The sequence below is a fragment of the Leptonychotes weddellii genome, chromosome 15 (assembly GCF_054177405.1).
Source record: "Leptonychotes weddellii isolate Sample4059 chromosome 15, ASM5417740v2, whole genome shotgun sequence".
Classification (NCBI taxonomy): domain Eukaryota; kingdom Metazoa; phylum Chordata; class Mammalia; order Carnivora; family Phocidae; genus Leptonychotes; species Leptonychotes weddellii.
The window spans coordinates 942,949-958,512 of record NC_138383.1 but is presented as its reverse complement, the minus strand read 5'-3'; the positions used below and the strand labels follow the sequence as shown (position 1 = coordinate 958,512).

The 15,564-nt window shown below is 60.0% G+C and overlaps 1 protein-coding gene and 1 long non-coding RNA gene across 20 annotated transcripts in view; both read left to right on the top strand.

Moving 5' to 3' along the window:
* Positions 1-4,172: 4,172 nt before the first annotated feature.
* The window catches only part of ASPSCR1 (ASPSCR1 tether for SLC2A4, UBX domain containing), a 26,255-nt gene continuing 14,863 nt past the window's right edge, over positions 4,173-15,564 (top strand). For 2 of the 19 annotated variants that reach the window (XR_014140329.1, XM_081804214.1), the window contains exons 1-4: positions 4,174-4,373; positions 5,224-5,279; positions 6,595-6,709; positions 8,035-8,135. Coding sequence is in view for 18 of the 19 variants with exons in the window: in XM_081804214.1 (XP_081660340.1) it covers positions 4,272-4,373; positions 5,224-5,279; positions 6,595-6,709; positions 8,035-8,135 (374 nt within the window). In the remaining variant the exon portion in view is untranslated. Of the gene's footprint in view, positions 4,374-4,529; positions 4,828-5,008; positions 5,069-5,223; positions 5,280-5,538; positions 5,634-6,594; positions 6,710-8,034; positions 8,136-15,564 lie in introns of those variants that run through there. The other 17 variants (XM_081804222.1, XM_081804220.1, XM_081804218.1 and 14 more) reach the window with 17 other exon arrangements.
* Positions 8,142-15,541, top strand: LOC145717255 (uncharacterized). The gene is made up of 3 exons (XR_014140330.1): positions 8,142-8,659; positions 8,893-10,166; positions 10,389-15,541. It is a non-coding gene; the product is annotated as an uncharacterized LOC145717255 (long non-coding RNA).

The following is a 15,564-nucleotide window of genomic DNA, read 5'->3' as shown; positions in this document are numbered from 1 at the left end:
TAAGAATTTTTTAAAAAGATTTTATTTATTTATTTGTCAGAGAGAAAGAGCACAAGCAGGGGGAGTGGCAGAGGGAGAGGGAGAAGCGGGCTCCCCACTGAGCAGGGAGCCCGATGCGGGGCTCGATCCCAGGACCCTGAGATCATGACCTGAGCCGAAGGCAAATGCCCAACTGAGCCACCCAGGCATCCTAAGAATTTTTTTTTTTTAAAGGAGGGAAAGCACTCAACCAAAAAAAAAAAAAACAAACAAAGAACACAAAAAGCCTATTACATGTAAAGGAAATGATAAAATTAGAAAGTCATGACTTTGCAATCATAAATGTAATAAAGGATTCAGACACAACCATCAACGGATGCTAAAGCCACTGGGTAAATGGCTATTGGAAAAACATACTGAGAGTCTCAAAGATTTGCCCCACACATGGCTTATTCACTCTATGAAGGACCTTGACCGTGGAGAAATCTGGCAGACCCACCCTGACCAAGTGTCCAGAATTTGCTCCCCACTAATAGGACAAGCCGATGTCCTGGATCTCCTGATCTGCTGTCCCCCTGCATTGCCTCACTGCTCTGAACGGTTAGCCCCAGAAGGCAGATCCAGACTACGGAATGGTCTACAGAAAATGGGTCTGGGTTCCTCACAAAATGCAAGTGTCATGAAAAATTAAAACAAGCAAAACAAAAGACGAAGGGTCTGTTGTGGATTAAAGGAGCACAAACAGATGTGTCGACCAAATGCAATGTGACAGCCTGCTGTAAAGGACCATTTTGGGACAAGGGCAATCCTAAAGTGAAGTGTGTGTTAGATAATATCATTGCATCCGTGATTATATGCTTGTTGGGTGCAGGGCTGGGTTACAGTGAAGTAGGAGAAGCTCCTGGTTCGTAGGAGGTGCTGCTGGGTGATTTGGACGGGAAGGGCCAGGATATCGTCAACTGACTTTCAAATATAAATACAAGCGCAAACATAAATGCACAGAGAGAAGGCAAATGTGACAAGTTGCTAACAGTGGTCATCTAGAAGAAAGTATAGAGAAGGGATGGAAAGTGGTGGTTTGCTGTATTAAGGGTTTAGCTTTCTTTAAATGTCATTTTTTTAAAGTTTTTTTTTTTTTTTTTTAACAAGCTGGGGGTGGTGCCTGGGTGGCTCAGTCGGTTAAGTATCTGCCTTCGGCTCAGGTTATGATCCCGGGGTCCTGGGATGGAGCCCCATGTCGGGCTCCCTGCTCAGTGGGGAGCCTGCTTCCCCCTCTCCCTCTGCCGTTTTTTTTTAAGATTTTATTTGTTTATTTGACAGAGAGGGAGAGAGAGGGAGCACAAGCAGGGGGAGCAGCAGCGGGAGAAGGAGAAGCAGACTCTCCGCTGAGCAAGGAGCCCAATGTGGGACTCGATCCCAGGACCCTGGGATCACGACCTGAGCCGAAGGCAGACGCTTAACTGACTGAGCCACCCAGGCGCCCCTTAAAGTTTTTATTTAAGTAATCTCTACACTGAACATGGTGCTCGAACTCATGATCCTGAGATCCAGAGTCGCACACTCCTCCGGCTGAGCCAGCCGGGAGCCCCTACAGATGCCATTTTTTAACTGAAAATTTTGTTGAGATAATTATAGAATCATGTGGAATCGTAAGAAATGATATGGAGCCAGCCTTTGCGCACTTTGCCCCCTTTTCAGCAATCATAACATTTGGCAGAACCATAGACAATATCACCACCAGGACAGTGATGTGGATACAGTGTACCCCCCTTCACGTTTCCCTGGGGGTCCCTGGCTTTGCCCTCCTATAGCCGCACCGGCTTCACCCCCCTGCCGACAAGCCATTGCCCCAACATCTGGCAACCCTTCCTTGGTCCACCATGTCTACGATGCTGCCATTTCCATAAGGCTGCATACACACAGCCCTACCACATACCTGCAGCCTCTGCGGAACGGCTTTTCATGCCTCAGCACACTTCCCTGGGGAGCCACCCCGGTTGCTGGACCCGCAGCTTGTTCTTTTGGATTGCTGAGTGGTGTCCCGCAGGGGGACTGTGCCACAGTGTGTTCAAGCACTCACCCGTCGAAGGACATCCGGGCTCATTCCAGATTGTGGCTATCACAAATTGAGCCGCTGTGAACATTAATGGGCAGACCTGCTCTTCTCTGAGATATCAGATTGGGCAAGAAAAACGCGAACGGCACACAGACGCTGAACAAAACACCTGGGTAAAGACTCCCCTTCCTGGCCTTGCAAACCTCCCAAAGATGACCTTTGATCCCACGGTCTCCTCCGGTGGCCTCTGCTGTGATGGGTCCTGGAATCTGGCTAGCTCCAGGCTGTGCCGGAAATGCCTGCAGGAGGTGATGGAGCGCTAAGTAAGTGTGCTGAGTTGCAGAGAGGAGCCCAGGAAGGCAGGCCTCTCAGGAGAGCACACATGCGGTCCCAGTGTGTGTGTTCAGCCCCATTGCGCAGTCACCGACGGCAGGTGAGGGGCCTTCCCACTGTGGGGGAGCTGGCACACCCAGGACCTGAATGTTTGGCTCTGGCCTGAAATCAACCCCTGTCCAACGGGGAGCCACTTTTGGGTGTTTCTTGCCTTTGGAGGCTCGTCCAGCTGTGGGCCCAGCACCCCAGGGCTCCAAGCCAGCACACAGTGTCTCTGGGCTGTGTTCACAGATGCCTCCCCGTGTCCTGGTCCAGCCCAGACAGGCCACTAAGGAGAGGTGGGTCTGCCCTGACTCCCCCACCTCCCACTGCCAGTGCCCCAAGGCAGATCCCACAGAGTTTGGGGCGCCCTGCCTCTGATAGGTGAGAATCAGCGGCGGGAGGGGAAGGCCCAGTTGGGGGGAGCCGTATGTTTGTTGTACCAGCAACGGTCAAACACCTGCCCCACGCCAGGGTCGGCTCTGCTTACTGTGCCCTGCGAACCGGCACCGTGAAGGGCCCCACAGACGGAAAGAGCAGTAAACAAGTGAGCGAGCGTGAAAGGCCTGTCCTTGTGGAGATGAGGCTGTGAGGGAACCCCTGCAGGCCAACATGCCCGAGAGGCTGGGCTGGGGACAGCTTGGAGTGCAGGGGCCTGTCTCCCACAGAACCGCCTGTGGGGGCCTGATGGGCAGAAGGGTGGGGTGGGAGAGCTTGACCCCGCAGCGACCACAAATGCTCCAAGAGTGTGTGCTCCAAGCCCCGGTGTGCCCAGCCACACGCAGACACTGAGACCCGTGTGACAGGCAGGAGTGGACAAGGCGATAGCAAAGAAGGGACAGGGCAGCGGGCCTGGTCTCTGAGCCAGCGAAGACCTGGCAGTGGCTGGTATTGGGGCTTGGCCACAGGACCTCCCAAGTGCCTCCCACGTGACATCGCCAATGTCCTGTGATGCTCTGTGGCCTCAGGGGAGGGGCTCGCCAATGGTGAGAGGGCTCAGTGGGACACTCAGGTCACTGCTGCCTGGACCCTGGACCTCACTGAGGCTGGACTGCGGGGGTGTCCCTGGAGCTGCAGCTACCCTGAACGTTTCCCTTTCCTCAGTTTCCCTCCATTTGCAGGCACGTGTCTGTGTTCCTCAGTCAGTGGGTACGCAAGTGGTGGATGTGTCACCGACGTGAAGGGGAGACAGCACCCACACAGGAGGGGTAGTAGGATTCCACGCGCCCCTCCTCCCCGACCTTCCACAGACTCCCACTGCGGGGAGCTGGAATCGGGGACAAGTTCTGGCTCAGGGTACAGCAGCTGGTTACAGCGAGTCCAGCACCCAGCGTGCAGAACGCAGGCCTGACTTTCAGCGAATGCACTCTCTGTGGTCTGGAGCCTGTGGCTGACCTTTACCCTGAGCCGGTCCCTGACCTTCACACCAGCCCCCAGGGCCGCAGGCGGAGGCGACCACAGGGGCCTGGGGGGAAGTGGGCAGGAAGGGGGCAGGTGGGCGGGCGTTGGAGACGGGGGGGTGGGGGGTGGGAGGCCGAAGGGCAAGCGAGGCCCAGGCCGGCGAGGCATGGTGGCCCGGTGGGAGCCCGGAGCCCAGGCCACGCGAGTTCGCGGCCCGTAGCCACGCAGCGCCCGTTGGGGTGCCCGCGCCGGACCACGCGTGCCACGAGCGCGCCGGCGTTCAGCGAAGGCGTCGGGGCGGGGCCCGAGCCGGGGGCGGGACCCGGATGTCGGGGCGGGCCCGGAAACGAGCGCTAACTCCGCCCCCAGGCCCCGCCCCGCCACCGCGTGGCTGTGCGTCCGGGCTGTTAGCGAGAAAGTGGTTTGACGCCGAGCTGGCGGCGGCGGGTCACGTGAGCGGAAGATGGCGACCCCGGCTGGCGGTGGGGGCTCGGCGGTTTCGGTGCTGGCCCCGAACGGGCGGCGCCACACGGTGAAGGTGACGCCGAGCACCGTGCTGCTGCAGGTGCGGCGGCGGCGGGCCGGGGCGGCGGCCGGGCGAGCGGCGGCGGGGGCGCGGTAGCGGGCCGGCGCCTGCGGTTGGCTCCGGAAGGCCGCGGGGGCGGGGCCTGAGGGGGCAGGGGCCCGCGGCGGCCAATGAGCGGCCTCCTGGCGCGGCGGGCCCGCCCCCTTCCGCGCAGGGCTCCCGGCTCCGGGGCTCCGCGGCTCCCCGCGGGGCTGGGGTCGGGCTGGCGGGAGTCGGGGGGCGGCACCTCCTTCCGCCCCACGGAGACCGCGGCAGAGCCCCGAGCCGTGTCCCCGCTCCGGGGCGTCCTCCGGCCCGGTGTCCCCTGGGTGTGCGGCCTTGGCGCCTGGAAACCGATTTGCTGAGTCACTCGCTGCACTTTGTCCGGACAGCTGTTGCATTAAAGAGGCTTCTCGGGCCCCGCTGTCCAGGGACCGGTGCGCGTACCGGGAGGGTACGCCGGGGTGGGGCGGTGGCGGACTGAGCAGTGTGCTTTCGGGGCCCAGAAGCGGGGAGCCGTCTGTGCCGGCGGCTCGTGGGGAGGACGGTGAAGCCCTGCGGGCGCTGGGGCCCGAGGTTGACCCTTATTCCCAAAGCGCGTAGCAAGAGGTCTGGTGGTGGGCAGTCCCGCAGGCCGGGCGACCGGCGAGGCAGGCCCAGTGAGGAGAGCAGGGTGAATAGGAGTTGCAGGTGAGGTGTGCGCATCAGTGGAATGGACAGTCCAGCATGGGGTCTGGACTAAGCTTGGTCTGGCAAAGCCAGTTAGTTCATCAAGAGATGGACTGTGTGCCTGGCAACCCAGCCACCAGGCCAGACACCGTGGCTCACAGGCCTGTCGTCTGACTTCTAGGTTCTGGAGGACACATGCCGCCGACAGGACTTCAACCCCAGCGAATACGATCTGAAGTGAGTTTGCTAGGGTCCAAGTCCATGCACCCCTCCCCAGCGCGCTGCCTGGGGCTTAAGCCAACATGTTCATTTTCTCACAGAAACCCAAAGTCAAGGCGTGGGCAGGGCCACACTCCCTGCAAGCCTCTAGGAGAGGAGCCTCCCTTATCTGCCCCAGCTTCTGGGGGCTCCCGGGCTTGCTCTCAGCCTCTGCCTCCTCCTCAGGTGGCCTTTTCCCTCTGTGTTGTGTGTCTCTTCCTTTTCTGTCTCCTATAAGGACACTTGTCATTGGATTTAGGGCACACCCCAATCCAGGATGACCTCATCTCAAGATCCTTAACTGAGTTATATCTGCAAAGTCCTTATTTTCAAGTAAGGTCACATTCCCGGGTTCTGGGGGTTAGGATGTGGATGTGTCTCTTTTAGGGGTCTCTGAAGAGGGTTTTTGTGCATTTGGTTGTGTAAGTTCCTGGTGGGGCTCTGGGGGCAAGAGGACGTGGTCTTGCAGAAATGGGAAAAACTCAGCAAACTGTGGGCGGCTCCGGCGGCCTCTCGGCCCTGGAGTTGCATGCATGGGTCTCTGTGTGTGGGCATTTTTCGAGAGAGAGGGCTTTCACCGGATTCTCGAGTGGTCTGAAGCAACAAGAGGGTCAGAACCCCGCCTTGGTGGGGTGTGGGTTTCTGTCCCACCTGAGGAGCTTTTCACCTTAGCAGCATGTCTTAGTGGTATGGCTGTTTTCAATCAGGGACGGAGAGGAACCCGTGGCGTGGGAGCCTGCTTTCTTGGGCCTCGCCCGTGCTGCCACTCAGAATCCCAGGGCTCTTCTCCGTGCTGGCTGTCCCCTGGCATGCTGTTACAGAGCTGTGTGCTCTCTTCCCCCCCCCCCCCCCACCTGTCAGAAGCAGGTTAGAACTTTCTGAGCAGAGCTAGGTACATGCCCCTCAGTCGCCCCGGGTGTGTTTTTATTTTCTGAGCCTGTTGCTGCTTTAGGCCTGGTGGGGCTGGGCAGCCCCTTGGTCTGCCCCAGAGGGTGACCTGTTTCTGGTTTCTCCCTCTTGCTCTGTTCCTGTATGCTCAAAGCTGAGTCAGTGCCCACTTTCTCTTTTCTTTGGAAGACCCACTACAGACAGGGACCCGCTCTGTCCCTGCAAGCTTGCAGGCTTACCTCTGTTCCTGCAGCCTTGGGGGCACTGGCTGGGGAGGTGGCTGCATGGACATGGCACATCGCTCAGCTTGTCCCCTGCTCCTAGCAGGGCTGTGCCGGGCGCTGTATGGAAGCTGGCCTGTGTTAGGATCTGCAGGGCAGCCTGTGAGCTGTGGCTTGTTTTGCAGGTTTCAGAGGAACGTGCTTGACCTCTCTCTCCAGTGGAGATTTGCCAATCTGCCCAATAATGCCAAGCTGGAGATGGTGCCCATCTCCCGGAGCCGCGAGGGGCCTGAGAACATGGTAGGTGGCTCTCAGGGGGCAGCCAGCGACACTGCTGCTTCTGGCTCTTGCGTTCAGGCTGTCTGGGCTGCAGGATGCTTCGGCATGCTGAGCAGATGGGAAGGTCTGTTGCAGCGGTCAGAGGAGCGTGAGGGTAAACGAGGCCAGTGTGCCAGGCGAGGCCGTGTCCTCACACCCACACCGCTGTCTGGGGGTCACCTGTGGGTTGGAAGTGAGCCTCTTCAGTCTTTGCTCTGACTTTGTCTCTGGGGGAGGTTACTTGTGGTCTGTCAGCAGCACTTGCCCAGCCTGGTGACTCTGGTCATAGAATCGCGATTGGAGCCAGCAGAGGTCTGTGGGATGTCGAGTGCAGCCTAGTTTTGGGAGGAGGACCTCACGGGCCTCGCCTGGACCACGGCCCGAGTCTTTGACCACGGCCTGCGGTGGTCCACCGTATCAGTAGCTTTTAGGTTCTAGAGATTGAGTGGATGACCCCACGGTTATCACGGGTGTAGACGACCACGGTGCTGGTTGCTCACTTCTGTGTGTCTCTGTGGGTCCTGCAGACACCACAGGGAACGCAGCCTCCATCCCTGTTAAGAGGCAAGGAAGCTCGGGCCCTGAGGACGTCAGTTAGCTCTCCGGAGCCTACCAGGACTCGGGCAGTGGGGACTGGCCCCAGCACCCCTCTTTTCCTCACGACTGTGGTTCTCAAACTTTCAAGTGGAAGGAACCCTGACTTCCCTTGGGGATTCCTTGGGGCTGCTGGGGGTCGTAGGAAGATTCTCTTGCACCTGCACCCAGAGCACTCCCCCTTTGTTACTGGGATTCGGTGCAGATGTGCACTTGACCACGTGTCTGGCCAGAGCGGCGCGTAGTAGGACTGGAGAACCCAGCACTCGGCGGTGACAGGCGGGGCTGAGGGAGGTGCTCGTGGGTGTTGGACGCACGCTCGCCTCCAGGCTCTGTGCACGCGTGCCCTAGTGTGTCTGTCACTCTGCAGAGGGACCAGAGAGGAATTTCTTTTCTTTTGGGTTATAGACCCAAGTCCCTACTTACGGACGTAGTTGTTAACCACGAAGCTGCAAATTTGTGCTCATTTGTGAAGAAAGCTCAGGAGGCATAGCACGCTCGTGATCTATTGCTGCACGACAGGTTAACCCCAGGTACGGCAACTTACAACACAGCGACAAGCAGACGTTTGCAGAGCGTTCAGGGGGCAGCTTCCCATGTGCCCACAAGATCCTTGCAGGCTCTCTTACCTGTGCCCTGAGACTCGGACGTGGGCCTGGGGTGGGACAGCTGCTTTCCTTCCTGACTAGGTTTCCTACGCCTGCACCCCTCAGGTTCGCATCGCTCTGCAGCTGGATGATGGCTCTAGGTTGCAAGACACTTTCTGTTCGGGCCAGACGCTCTGGGAGCTTCTCAGCCATTTTGCACAGACCAGGTGAGCATTGGTGGGCAGGTTCCGGGCTCTGCCCCGCTGTGTGGAGAGGATGCTGCTGGGTCAGTGGGGCTGGTCCAGAGCCACAACCCTGAGGTTTGCCGTGGCCCGAGGCCGTGCCTTTTGGGCTCTGTGATCCTGGTGAAAGGACTGGTTTGAGATGAGGGAGGTGCCTGTCCAGCAGGTCCTGGCTGCCCACAGCTCATCTTTTTTACTGGGTTTTCTCTCATGACAGTGGGGCCATCTGTGTCCTCCTGGAAGGGCAAAGCTGTGCTTCTGTCATTATGGGGGGCTCAGTGAGCAGTGAGGGGAACAGGGGGCTCCTCAGTGGACCAATGTTTTAGGTATAAAAGTTCCTTATCGTGAAAATGGGTCACGTTTAAGAAGAAAATCTTAATGGTATTTGATGTATCAGTTTCCATCTGGTAATTGATGGTTTAAATGTTATTTCTGAAGGCGTCAGAACAGTAGCACTTTACTTTTTGGTCTTTCGTTTTGGCATGGAAGTCTTTGTCCACTTGTTTGTTGTTTTTTTTTTTTTTTTTAAAGATTTTTTTTTTTTTTTTTTTATTTGCGAGAGAGAGAACGAGAGACACAAAGCATGAGAGGGAGGAGGGTCACAGGGAGAAGCAGACTCCCTGCCAAGCAGGGAGCCCGATGCGGGACTCGATCCAGGGACTCCAGGACCATGACCTGAGCCGAAGGCAGTCGCTTAACCAACTGAGCCACCCAGGCGCCCGTCTTTGTCCACTTGTGAAAGTCTTGGCTCATGGAGTGGAAGGGACCGTGGGAGGGTGTGGTGGTCACTGTGTGGCCCTGGGCCGGTTGTGTGTGGGCCTCCCAAGGGCGATGTGAGGATGGGGTGAGTGAATGTGTCTCCAGTCCTGAGAACAGCCCTGGCCCTGAGGTTTGTGTGTTTGGAAGAGGGGACTCCGGGTAGGGCCCTCCTGGTGACAGAGCCTCGCCATAGGACAGCCCACTCTGATCGCGGTGCCCATGGCCCCTGCTGTCCCAGAAGCAGACTCCTGCCCTCCCCCCAACCTGAGCTGTTCTGTTGGGGCTCCTCCTCCCGTTTCTGATGTGCTGGTCCTTTTATTTATTTATTTATTTATTTATTTATTTTTTAAATGCTTTTTTTTTCCCCCCAAGATTTTATTTATTTATTTGACAGAGAGAGAGGCAGGAGAGAGGGAACACAAGCAGGGGGAGTCGGAGAAGGAGAAACAGGCTTCCTGCTGAGCAGGGAGCCCGATGCGGGGCTCGATCCCAGGACCTGGGATCCTGACCTGAGCCAAAGGCAGACACCCAACGACTGGGCCCCCCGGACACCCCGATGTGCTGGTCCTTTTAATGACATGGTTGTGGGAGCTGCTGTGCCAAGACCAGGTGGCTCCCTTCCGCTCCCCCCGAGCCTGGGCCCTGGCAGCCAGCCTTCCTCCCCGGCACTCCCAGGAGGACTTGGCAGCCCCCTGTTCGCTGGCCAGCCGCAGTGGTGGCCTCCCTGCACTCTGCCAGTGGTGTGTTGTCCGACCTGGGCTTCCCGTTAGCTGGGTGAGGCCGGGCTGCTATTACCCTACTTCCGGAGGAAGGACGGGATACCGGGAGGAGGAGGTGCTCCTCAAAGCTCAGGGGCCAGGGCCGTGGGTGCTTGCCCTCAGTGGCTGTGTCTGTTTGTCCTTCTTTCGTCTGGACCGCTCCGGCCCAGCGGGGCTGCAGCAAGCAGCCGGGGCCTGGCCTTGCCGAGCTTACCGAGAGGGGCACAGGAACTGATAGGGGTACAGAGCTACAAGAAGATGTCACAGAGCGGAAGGGAGGGCACCCTGGGAGGCTGCGGGGCAACAGTTTCTGGGTGGCGGGGGAGGTCTCAGCTGCACCAGGATCTGGGAAGGAGCCTTCTGGGCCAAGGAGACAGCAAGTGCAAAGGCCCTGCAGCAGAAGCGAGGAACAGGAAGGATTCACGGGATAGTGTGTGTTGTTGATCTTCCTCCTGAAAGGCAACTAGACCAATACTAAAGGATTTCATAAAGATACAAGGCAGAGGGCACCTGGGTGGCTCAGTCGGTTAAGCGACTGCCTTCGGCTCAGGTCATGATCCCGGAGTCCCTGGATCGAGTCCCGCATCGGGCTCCCTGCTCGACGGGGAGCCTGCTTCTCCCTCTGCCCCTCCCCCCTCTCATGTGCTCTCTCTCTCTCTCTCATTCTGTCTCAAATAAATAAATAAAATCTTTAAAAAAATAAAAAAAAAAAAGATACAAGGCAGAGCCCAGGCAGTGGCCGCACCGGATCGTGGGTGGGGTGGGTGATGGCTGGGCAAGGAGGCAAGAGGGGGAAGACAGTGATAGATGAGGCGTACAAAGGCGGGTGCCTTAGCTCCCCTCCCGCTTTGTACTGCTGGTCCTGGAGGCCGTGTTCTGGGGACGGTGAGCCTCAGGGCTCTCCGGACTGGGGGTGATGTTCCAACAATGGGGGATATGAGAGCCTGACCCCCGCCCGCCCCCGGTGGCTCCCACAGGCGAGTGAGCAGGACAGCGGGGCCTCAGACCCATGAGCTTCGGCACACACCCCCGGGCTTGGGGCCACTTGACCCCCAGCTGTGACTGACCGATCCCCCCGTGAAGCACCAGGAGCTGGGGTTGGAGGGTCCATTCCCAACACTCAGAAACACGGCAGGCCCGCCCGCAGAAGGGCCTCAGGTCCCTGGCCGCAACACCGGGAAGGCGGCTGAGCAGTGCCTGCAAAAACTGTAGGAAAAGTGTTTATTCTAGAATTATCTATCTGTCGAAGTATCAGTGAGAGGGGAGGATGGAACAAAGCCGTTTCTAGGCCTGGAATTGCCCGTGATCGGAGGAAGCTGCCGAGACCACTCCGCCAAAGGGCAGGCGGGGTCCACCGGGAGGAGTGGGACGTGGGTGCAGGCTGGGAGTCCTGCCTGGGGGAGGGGACACACCAGGCCCTGCTCTTGAAGATGGGCCTGGCTGGTGAGGAGTAGCCCAGAGGCAGGGAGCCCGGCCGTCCTGCCGTGAGGACGCTCTCTCCAGAGGAGGCACCTGTAGGTACAACTAAAAACAAAACGAGCCGCACTGGAAACTGAAATCCTAAAGGAATCAGCATCCCCCGTGGTGATGCGCCTTTCAGGACCGCCGGCCGGGAAACTGCCGATGGAGTTTAAGGAACCGAACGGGGTGGAGGCAGCTCTTGGGAGAAGTGGCCTCGCACTAGGAGGAGCTGAGCCTCTCTGGTTGGCAGCGGGGCGTCCGTGAACGTGCGCCCGCGTCCTTTGTTGTGCACAGAGCAGCGTGCATCCTCTCCGCGTCGCGCTCTCTAGAAGCGTCCTCCCAGCGCCTGTGTGCAGTGCTGTGCGGATGCTCCTGTCTGAGTGCCACCGGTGCTGGCCAGCTGCCCGTCTGGGCCCCCAGGTCCCCTCCGGCGGTGCATTCTCAGGGAAGGGTGTGAGGCCAGCAGATATGCCCTGCGCTGAGTTTCATCTCAAAGGCGGTGCGGCTTTTCTTGGGAGCTGGTGTTCGCCGACCACAGGGCGGGATTCACGTGAGGGAGGGCAGGTGGCATCTTTGGCCCCGGGTCACGGCCCGCGCCTGATTAGCTGGTGATGCGCACTGGGACCATGTGGGGGCGGCCCGCCGTGTAGGGATGCTGCGGACGTGGACACGTGCGTGGCCCCCCGACAGACCCTCCCGGGGGACGACACGTGCTGACTCACCGCGGCTCCCGTGCCGGCCGGGGGCTGGCGGCTCTGGGAATTCCGAGTCTCCGCAGAGTGGGATGAGCGGGAAGCTGGTTTTTCTGGCTGACGCTTTCAGGAGAGGTGAGTGTGGGAGAGCAGCGGGTGTGCCGGCAGGGAGCTGTCGGAGGGGAGCACAGCATCCCGGGGCCACTGGTGGTCAGGTGGGGCTCCTCTGCACAGCGGCCCTGCCCTGACCACCAGCCTGTGGATCAACCAAGTGGCCACTGGACACGCCGCCTGGACTGCACGTGCGGGCCACGGAGGTAACTCAGACTTTCCGGGTAGCCACATCAAAGAACGGTAAGAACAGGTGCAATTAATTTTGGGATTATGATTGACTTGACTCCGTGTGTCCGAAATGTTAGGCTTTGCACACGTGATTAACGGGAAAATGAGGTATTTCTACATTCTTTGTTGGAGGGAGGGCTTTGAAACCTGGTGTGTCTCACACTGGGACTGGCCTCCCCGTGGCCTGCAGCCACGTACATGCTGTATGTGGGGTTGGGAGCCGCCGTGGACACTGCTGGCCTCCGTGTGGACTGGCCGGTCCTCCCTACTTTTCAGCTCTCTGCCGCAGGGAGAGGGGCTCGGGCCTGCAACTCCCGGGCCAGGCTTGTCCCTGGTGTCCGGGGTCCCTCTGCTCCCCACCTGGCTTCACGCAGGCTGAGCCTGCGCTCTGTGTCTGCGCCGTTCACCTCACTGGTGGGAAACACAGGGCTTCGGATGTCCCTGGGAAGGGCAGGCTGTCCGCGTGTTTCACTCAGGGTTGTGTGACCCCGGGGCACGGTGGGCTGCAGAGGGGGCTGCCTGTGAGCTTGGGGACCAGCCGTGCTCCCGCCGAGGAGGGTGTTCGCTCAGAGTTCTTGGCCACCGTCCCCCATCTTTCCTTGGGAAGGAAAGGAAACTTCGCTCTTGAACCCATCCCTGCTCAGTCCGCCCTGGAGGAGTGGACCCTGTGGCTCCGTCCGGTCCTAATCTCCTTTCTGTGTTGGGGTACGTGTGGCCTGGCCCCTTGGGGTGTGGCCTGGCCTGAGGTGGGCCTCCCGGTGGCAGCTGAGCCTGAAGTCCCAGCTCTGTTGGTTTGGGTTGGTTTCTGTCCATTTTGTTCTGGCCCGGGGAACGTGGTGGCAGGCTTGTGTTGGCAACACCTGTGTTTGGACCGGCCCGTCTTGGTCAGGCCCAGATAGGTGAAGTAAATAGAAAGGTCTCCAGAAACCTGGCTTGCCCCCGCCAAGCCCAGTGCCCTGCCGGGAGCTGGCCCCAGGTGGACGGACGTCTCATGCCTTTGGGGACAGCACGTTTGTGGTGAGTGCAGAAACTCTGCCCTGCCCAGCGTGCCTGCTGGCCCCTGGCCCGACCAGAGGAGCACGTTTGCTGGCCGCAGGTGGAGCTAGCATCCTCCTGCTGGGCTGGGCGACGTCTGCCGAGGGGCGGCAGGCGCCCACGGAGGCTCCGCACCAGGCCCGGCCTTGAGTGATGCCTGTGGCTCTGGCTGGGCGTGGGGCGTGGGAGCAGGCTGGGGCACAGGGTCGTCCTCAGGAGGCCCTTGGCCCGGCTCCCTCCAAGAGCCTTGGGGCTTTGCTGAGGTCTGTGTTGCAGGGAGCAGCGGGCGAAGCTCAGGACCGTCCCCGGTGCGCTGTTCTTGGAGGGAGAGCTCTGCTCATTGGCCGGGAAGGTCCAGAAGCCGTTGCGGCCGCCCCTCCCCTGGCTTGTTTACAGGCCTTCCCTCAGATCCCCACACAGGGAATCCGATCCCTCCGGAGGAGCCGCACATCAAAGCCTGGCTGGCGTTTGATGTGCAGGGGCCTGGAGGGCACAGAGGCAGGCAAGCCTTCCCCGGGCACTGCCCTGCGCCTGTCGGTTTGTGATTTGTGGTACTCACCATGGCATCAGGTGCCCGGGGAAGGACTTGGAGAAAGCATGCCTGGCTAGAGGTCCTGAGAGCGCAGAGAGGACTCCCTCGAGCGTGGTGGGCGTCGGCACGGCCAGCGTGTGGTCAGCCAGCTTTCTGAGTCCAGATGGTGCCAGGACTCCCCTCTCTTTCTCTTTGCCCCAGGACCTTGTTTGCTGGACACATGTCCCTCAACTGAAGTTCCTTTGTTTTTCCTCTGATCTTCAGTAAGAAGAGTGTGTGGATCAGGGACCCCTTTTGGGGGTCCTCCGTTTTCCTGAGGCCTGGGCTCAGGGGGTCTTGGTGGGCGCTCCCTGGTCCTGCTGTGCCCGCGAGGTCCCACCTTTCATGGCCAGCCCCCTGTGTTGCTCTGGTCGAGGCCGGCAGCCTTGTCTGGGGAGCAGCTTCATCGTAGGCATGGGTGTGAGGAGAGCACGGGGTGAACTCCATGGGAGGCTGTTAGCCGAGGGGCCCCCCAGCTTCCTGTGGGGGTGTTGGGAGGCAACAGGGCTGGCCAGGCTTGGGCAGGAGCAGGGCCGCCCCTCCTCCCCGGGTCCCAGTAGCTAGCTCTGGATTGTGGGTCTCTGCTCTGGGCAGCACGCAAAAGCAAAACCTGAAAGCAAACAAGAGGAAGAGAGGAGAAAACACCACGCCGAGTCGAGCCAGGGGACTGGATCCTGGGTCTCGAGGACGGGGTGCGTCCAGAGTGTCCGTGTGCAGCTGCAGACCCTGCTGCTTCTGGTCACCAGCTCAGCTGCTGAGTCTTCTGCTCCCTGGCACGCCTGTGTGTTAAGCTCCGAGCCCTGGTGGGGCAGCGCCGCGGGGCCTGCCGTCACTCCAGGCCTCCCGCTCTGGTGGGCCCTGCCCCTCGGATTTGCCCTGCGTGGAGGAGGGGGACCGGATGGGGCACTCCAGGTGTGGTCTTGAACGGGCATTCACAGGGGCTGGCGTTACGGCGACGTGTTAGGAGACACGGAAGCGAATGTCCCCTCGCTTTGGCACCAGCAGCTTTAGGGCTCCAAGGCCAGGCCTCAGCCGGCCTGCACCCTGTAACCTCCACGGTTAGCACAGGGCCACGGGGCAGGAGTTGGGGCCAGGTGTTGCGCGGGCGTGTGTGTGTGCATGCGTGTGTGCTTCCGGGGGACTCTTCCTCCTGTCTCGGGGTCCCGCTTACGAGGGGAGGATGCCCACCGCCATCTTACCGGGCAGCGCGGCCTTGAGGAGAAGAGGGAAGGTGCTATGGCCCTTGGTGACCTGGATGGCAGTGTTGAGGGGTGGGGATGTCTGGTCCGTTTGGTATCTCCTGGACGATGGAGACATGTCTGTGTGGAGCGTCCGTGGTGTTTCTGGCCCGTCTGCCCCCGCGTTGCCCCGGTGCCCAGCCTGTGTGCGTGTGACAGTGGCTGGGGGGGGGCGTATGGCCCGCCCCAGCCTCTCCTGGCACTTCGTGGGGACGCCGATTTCAGCGGCTGTCGGGAGCCCTCTGCCCGGTGCTCCTCGACCGTGTGGGCGTGAGGGCCTGCTGCCGAAGGGGCATCACTGCCGCCCTCCTGCATCGCGGCCCCTCTTGCCCTGGGTGCGGGCTGCAGGCTGACGGGCCAGCATGCGGGCTCTGCCCCCGGCATGGCCCACGTAACAGGTGCCTGCCCCAGCTGCTCCTGGCACTTCAGGGGTCAGCAGTGCGCCCAGGGACGGCTTCACGTAGAAGCCAGATCACAGGGCTCCGGGCCTCGTTCTCATTGTTGGCCCCACAGCCGACCGTGACCCCCCCCCCCAGCCGACCGTGACCCCCCCCACAG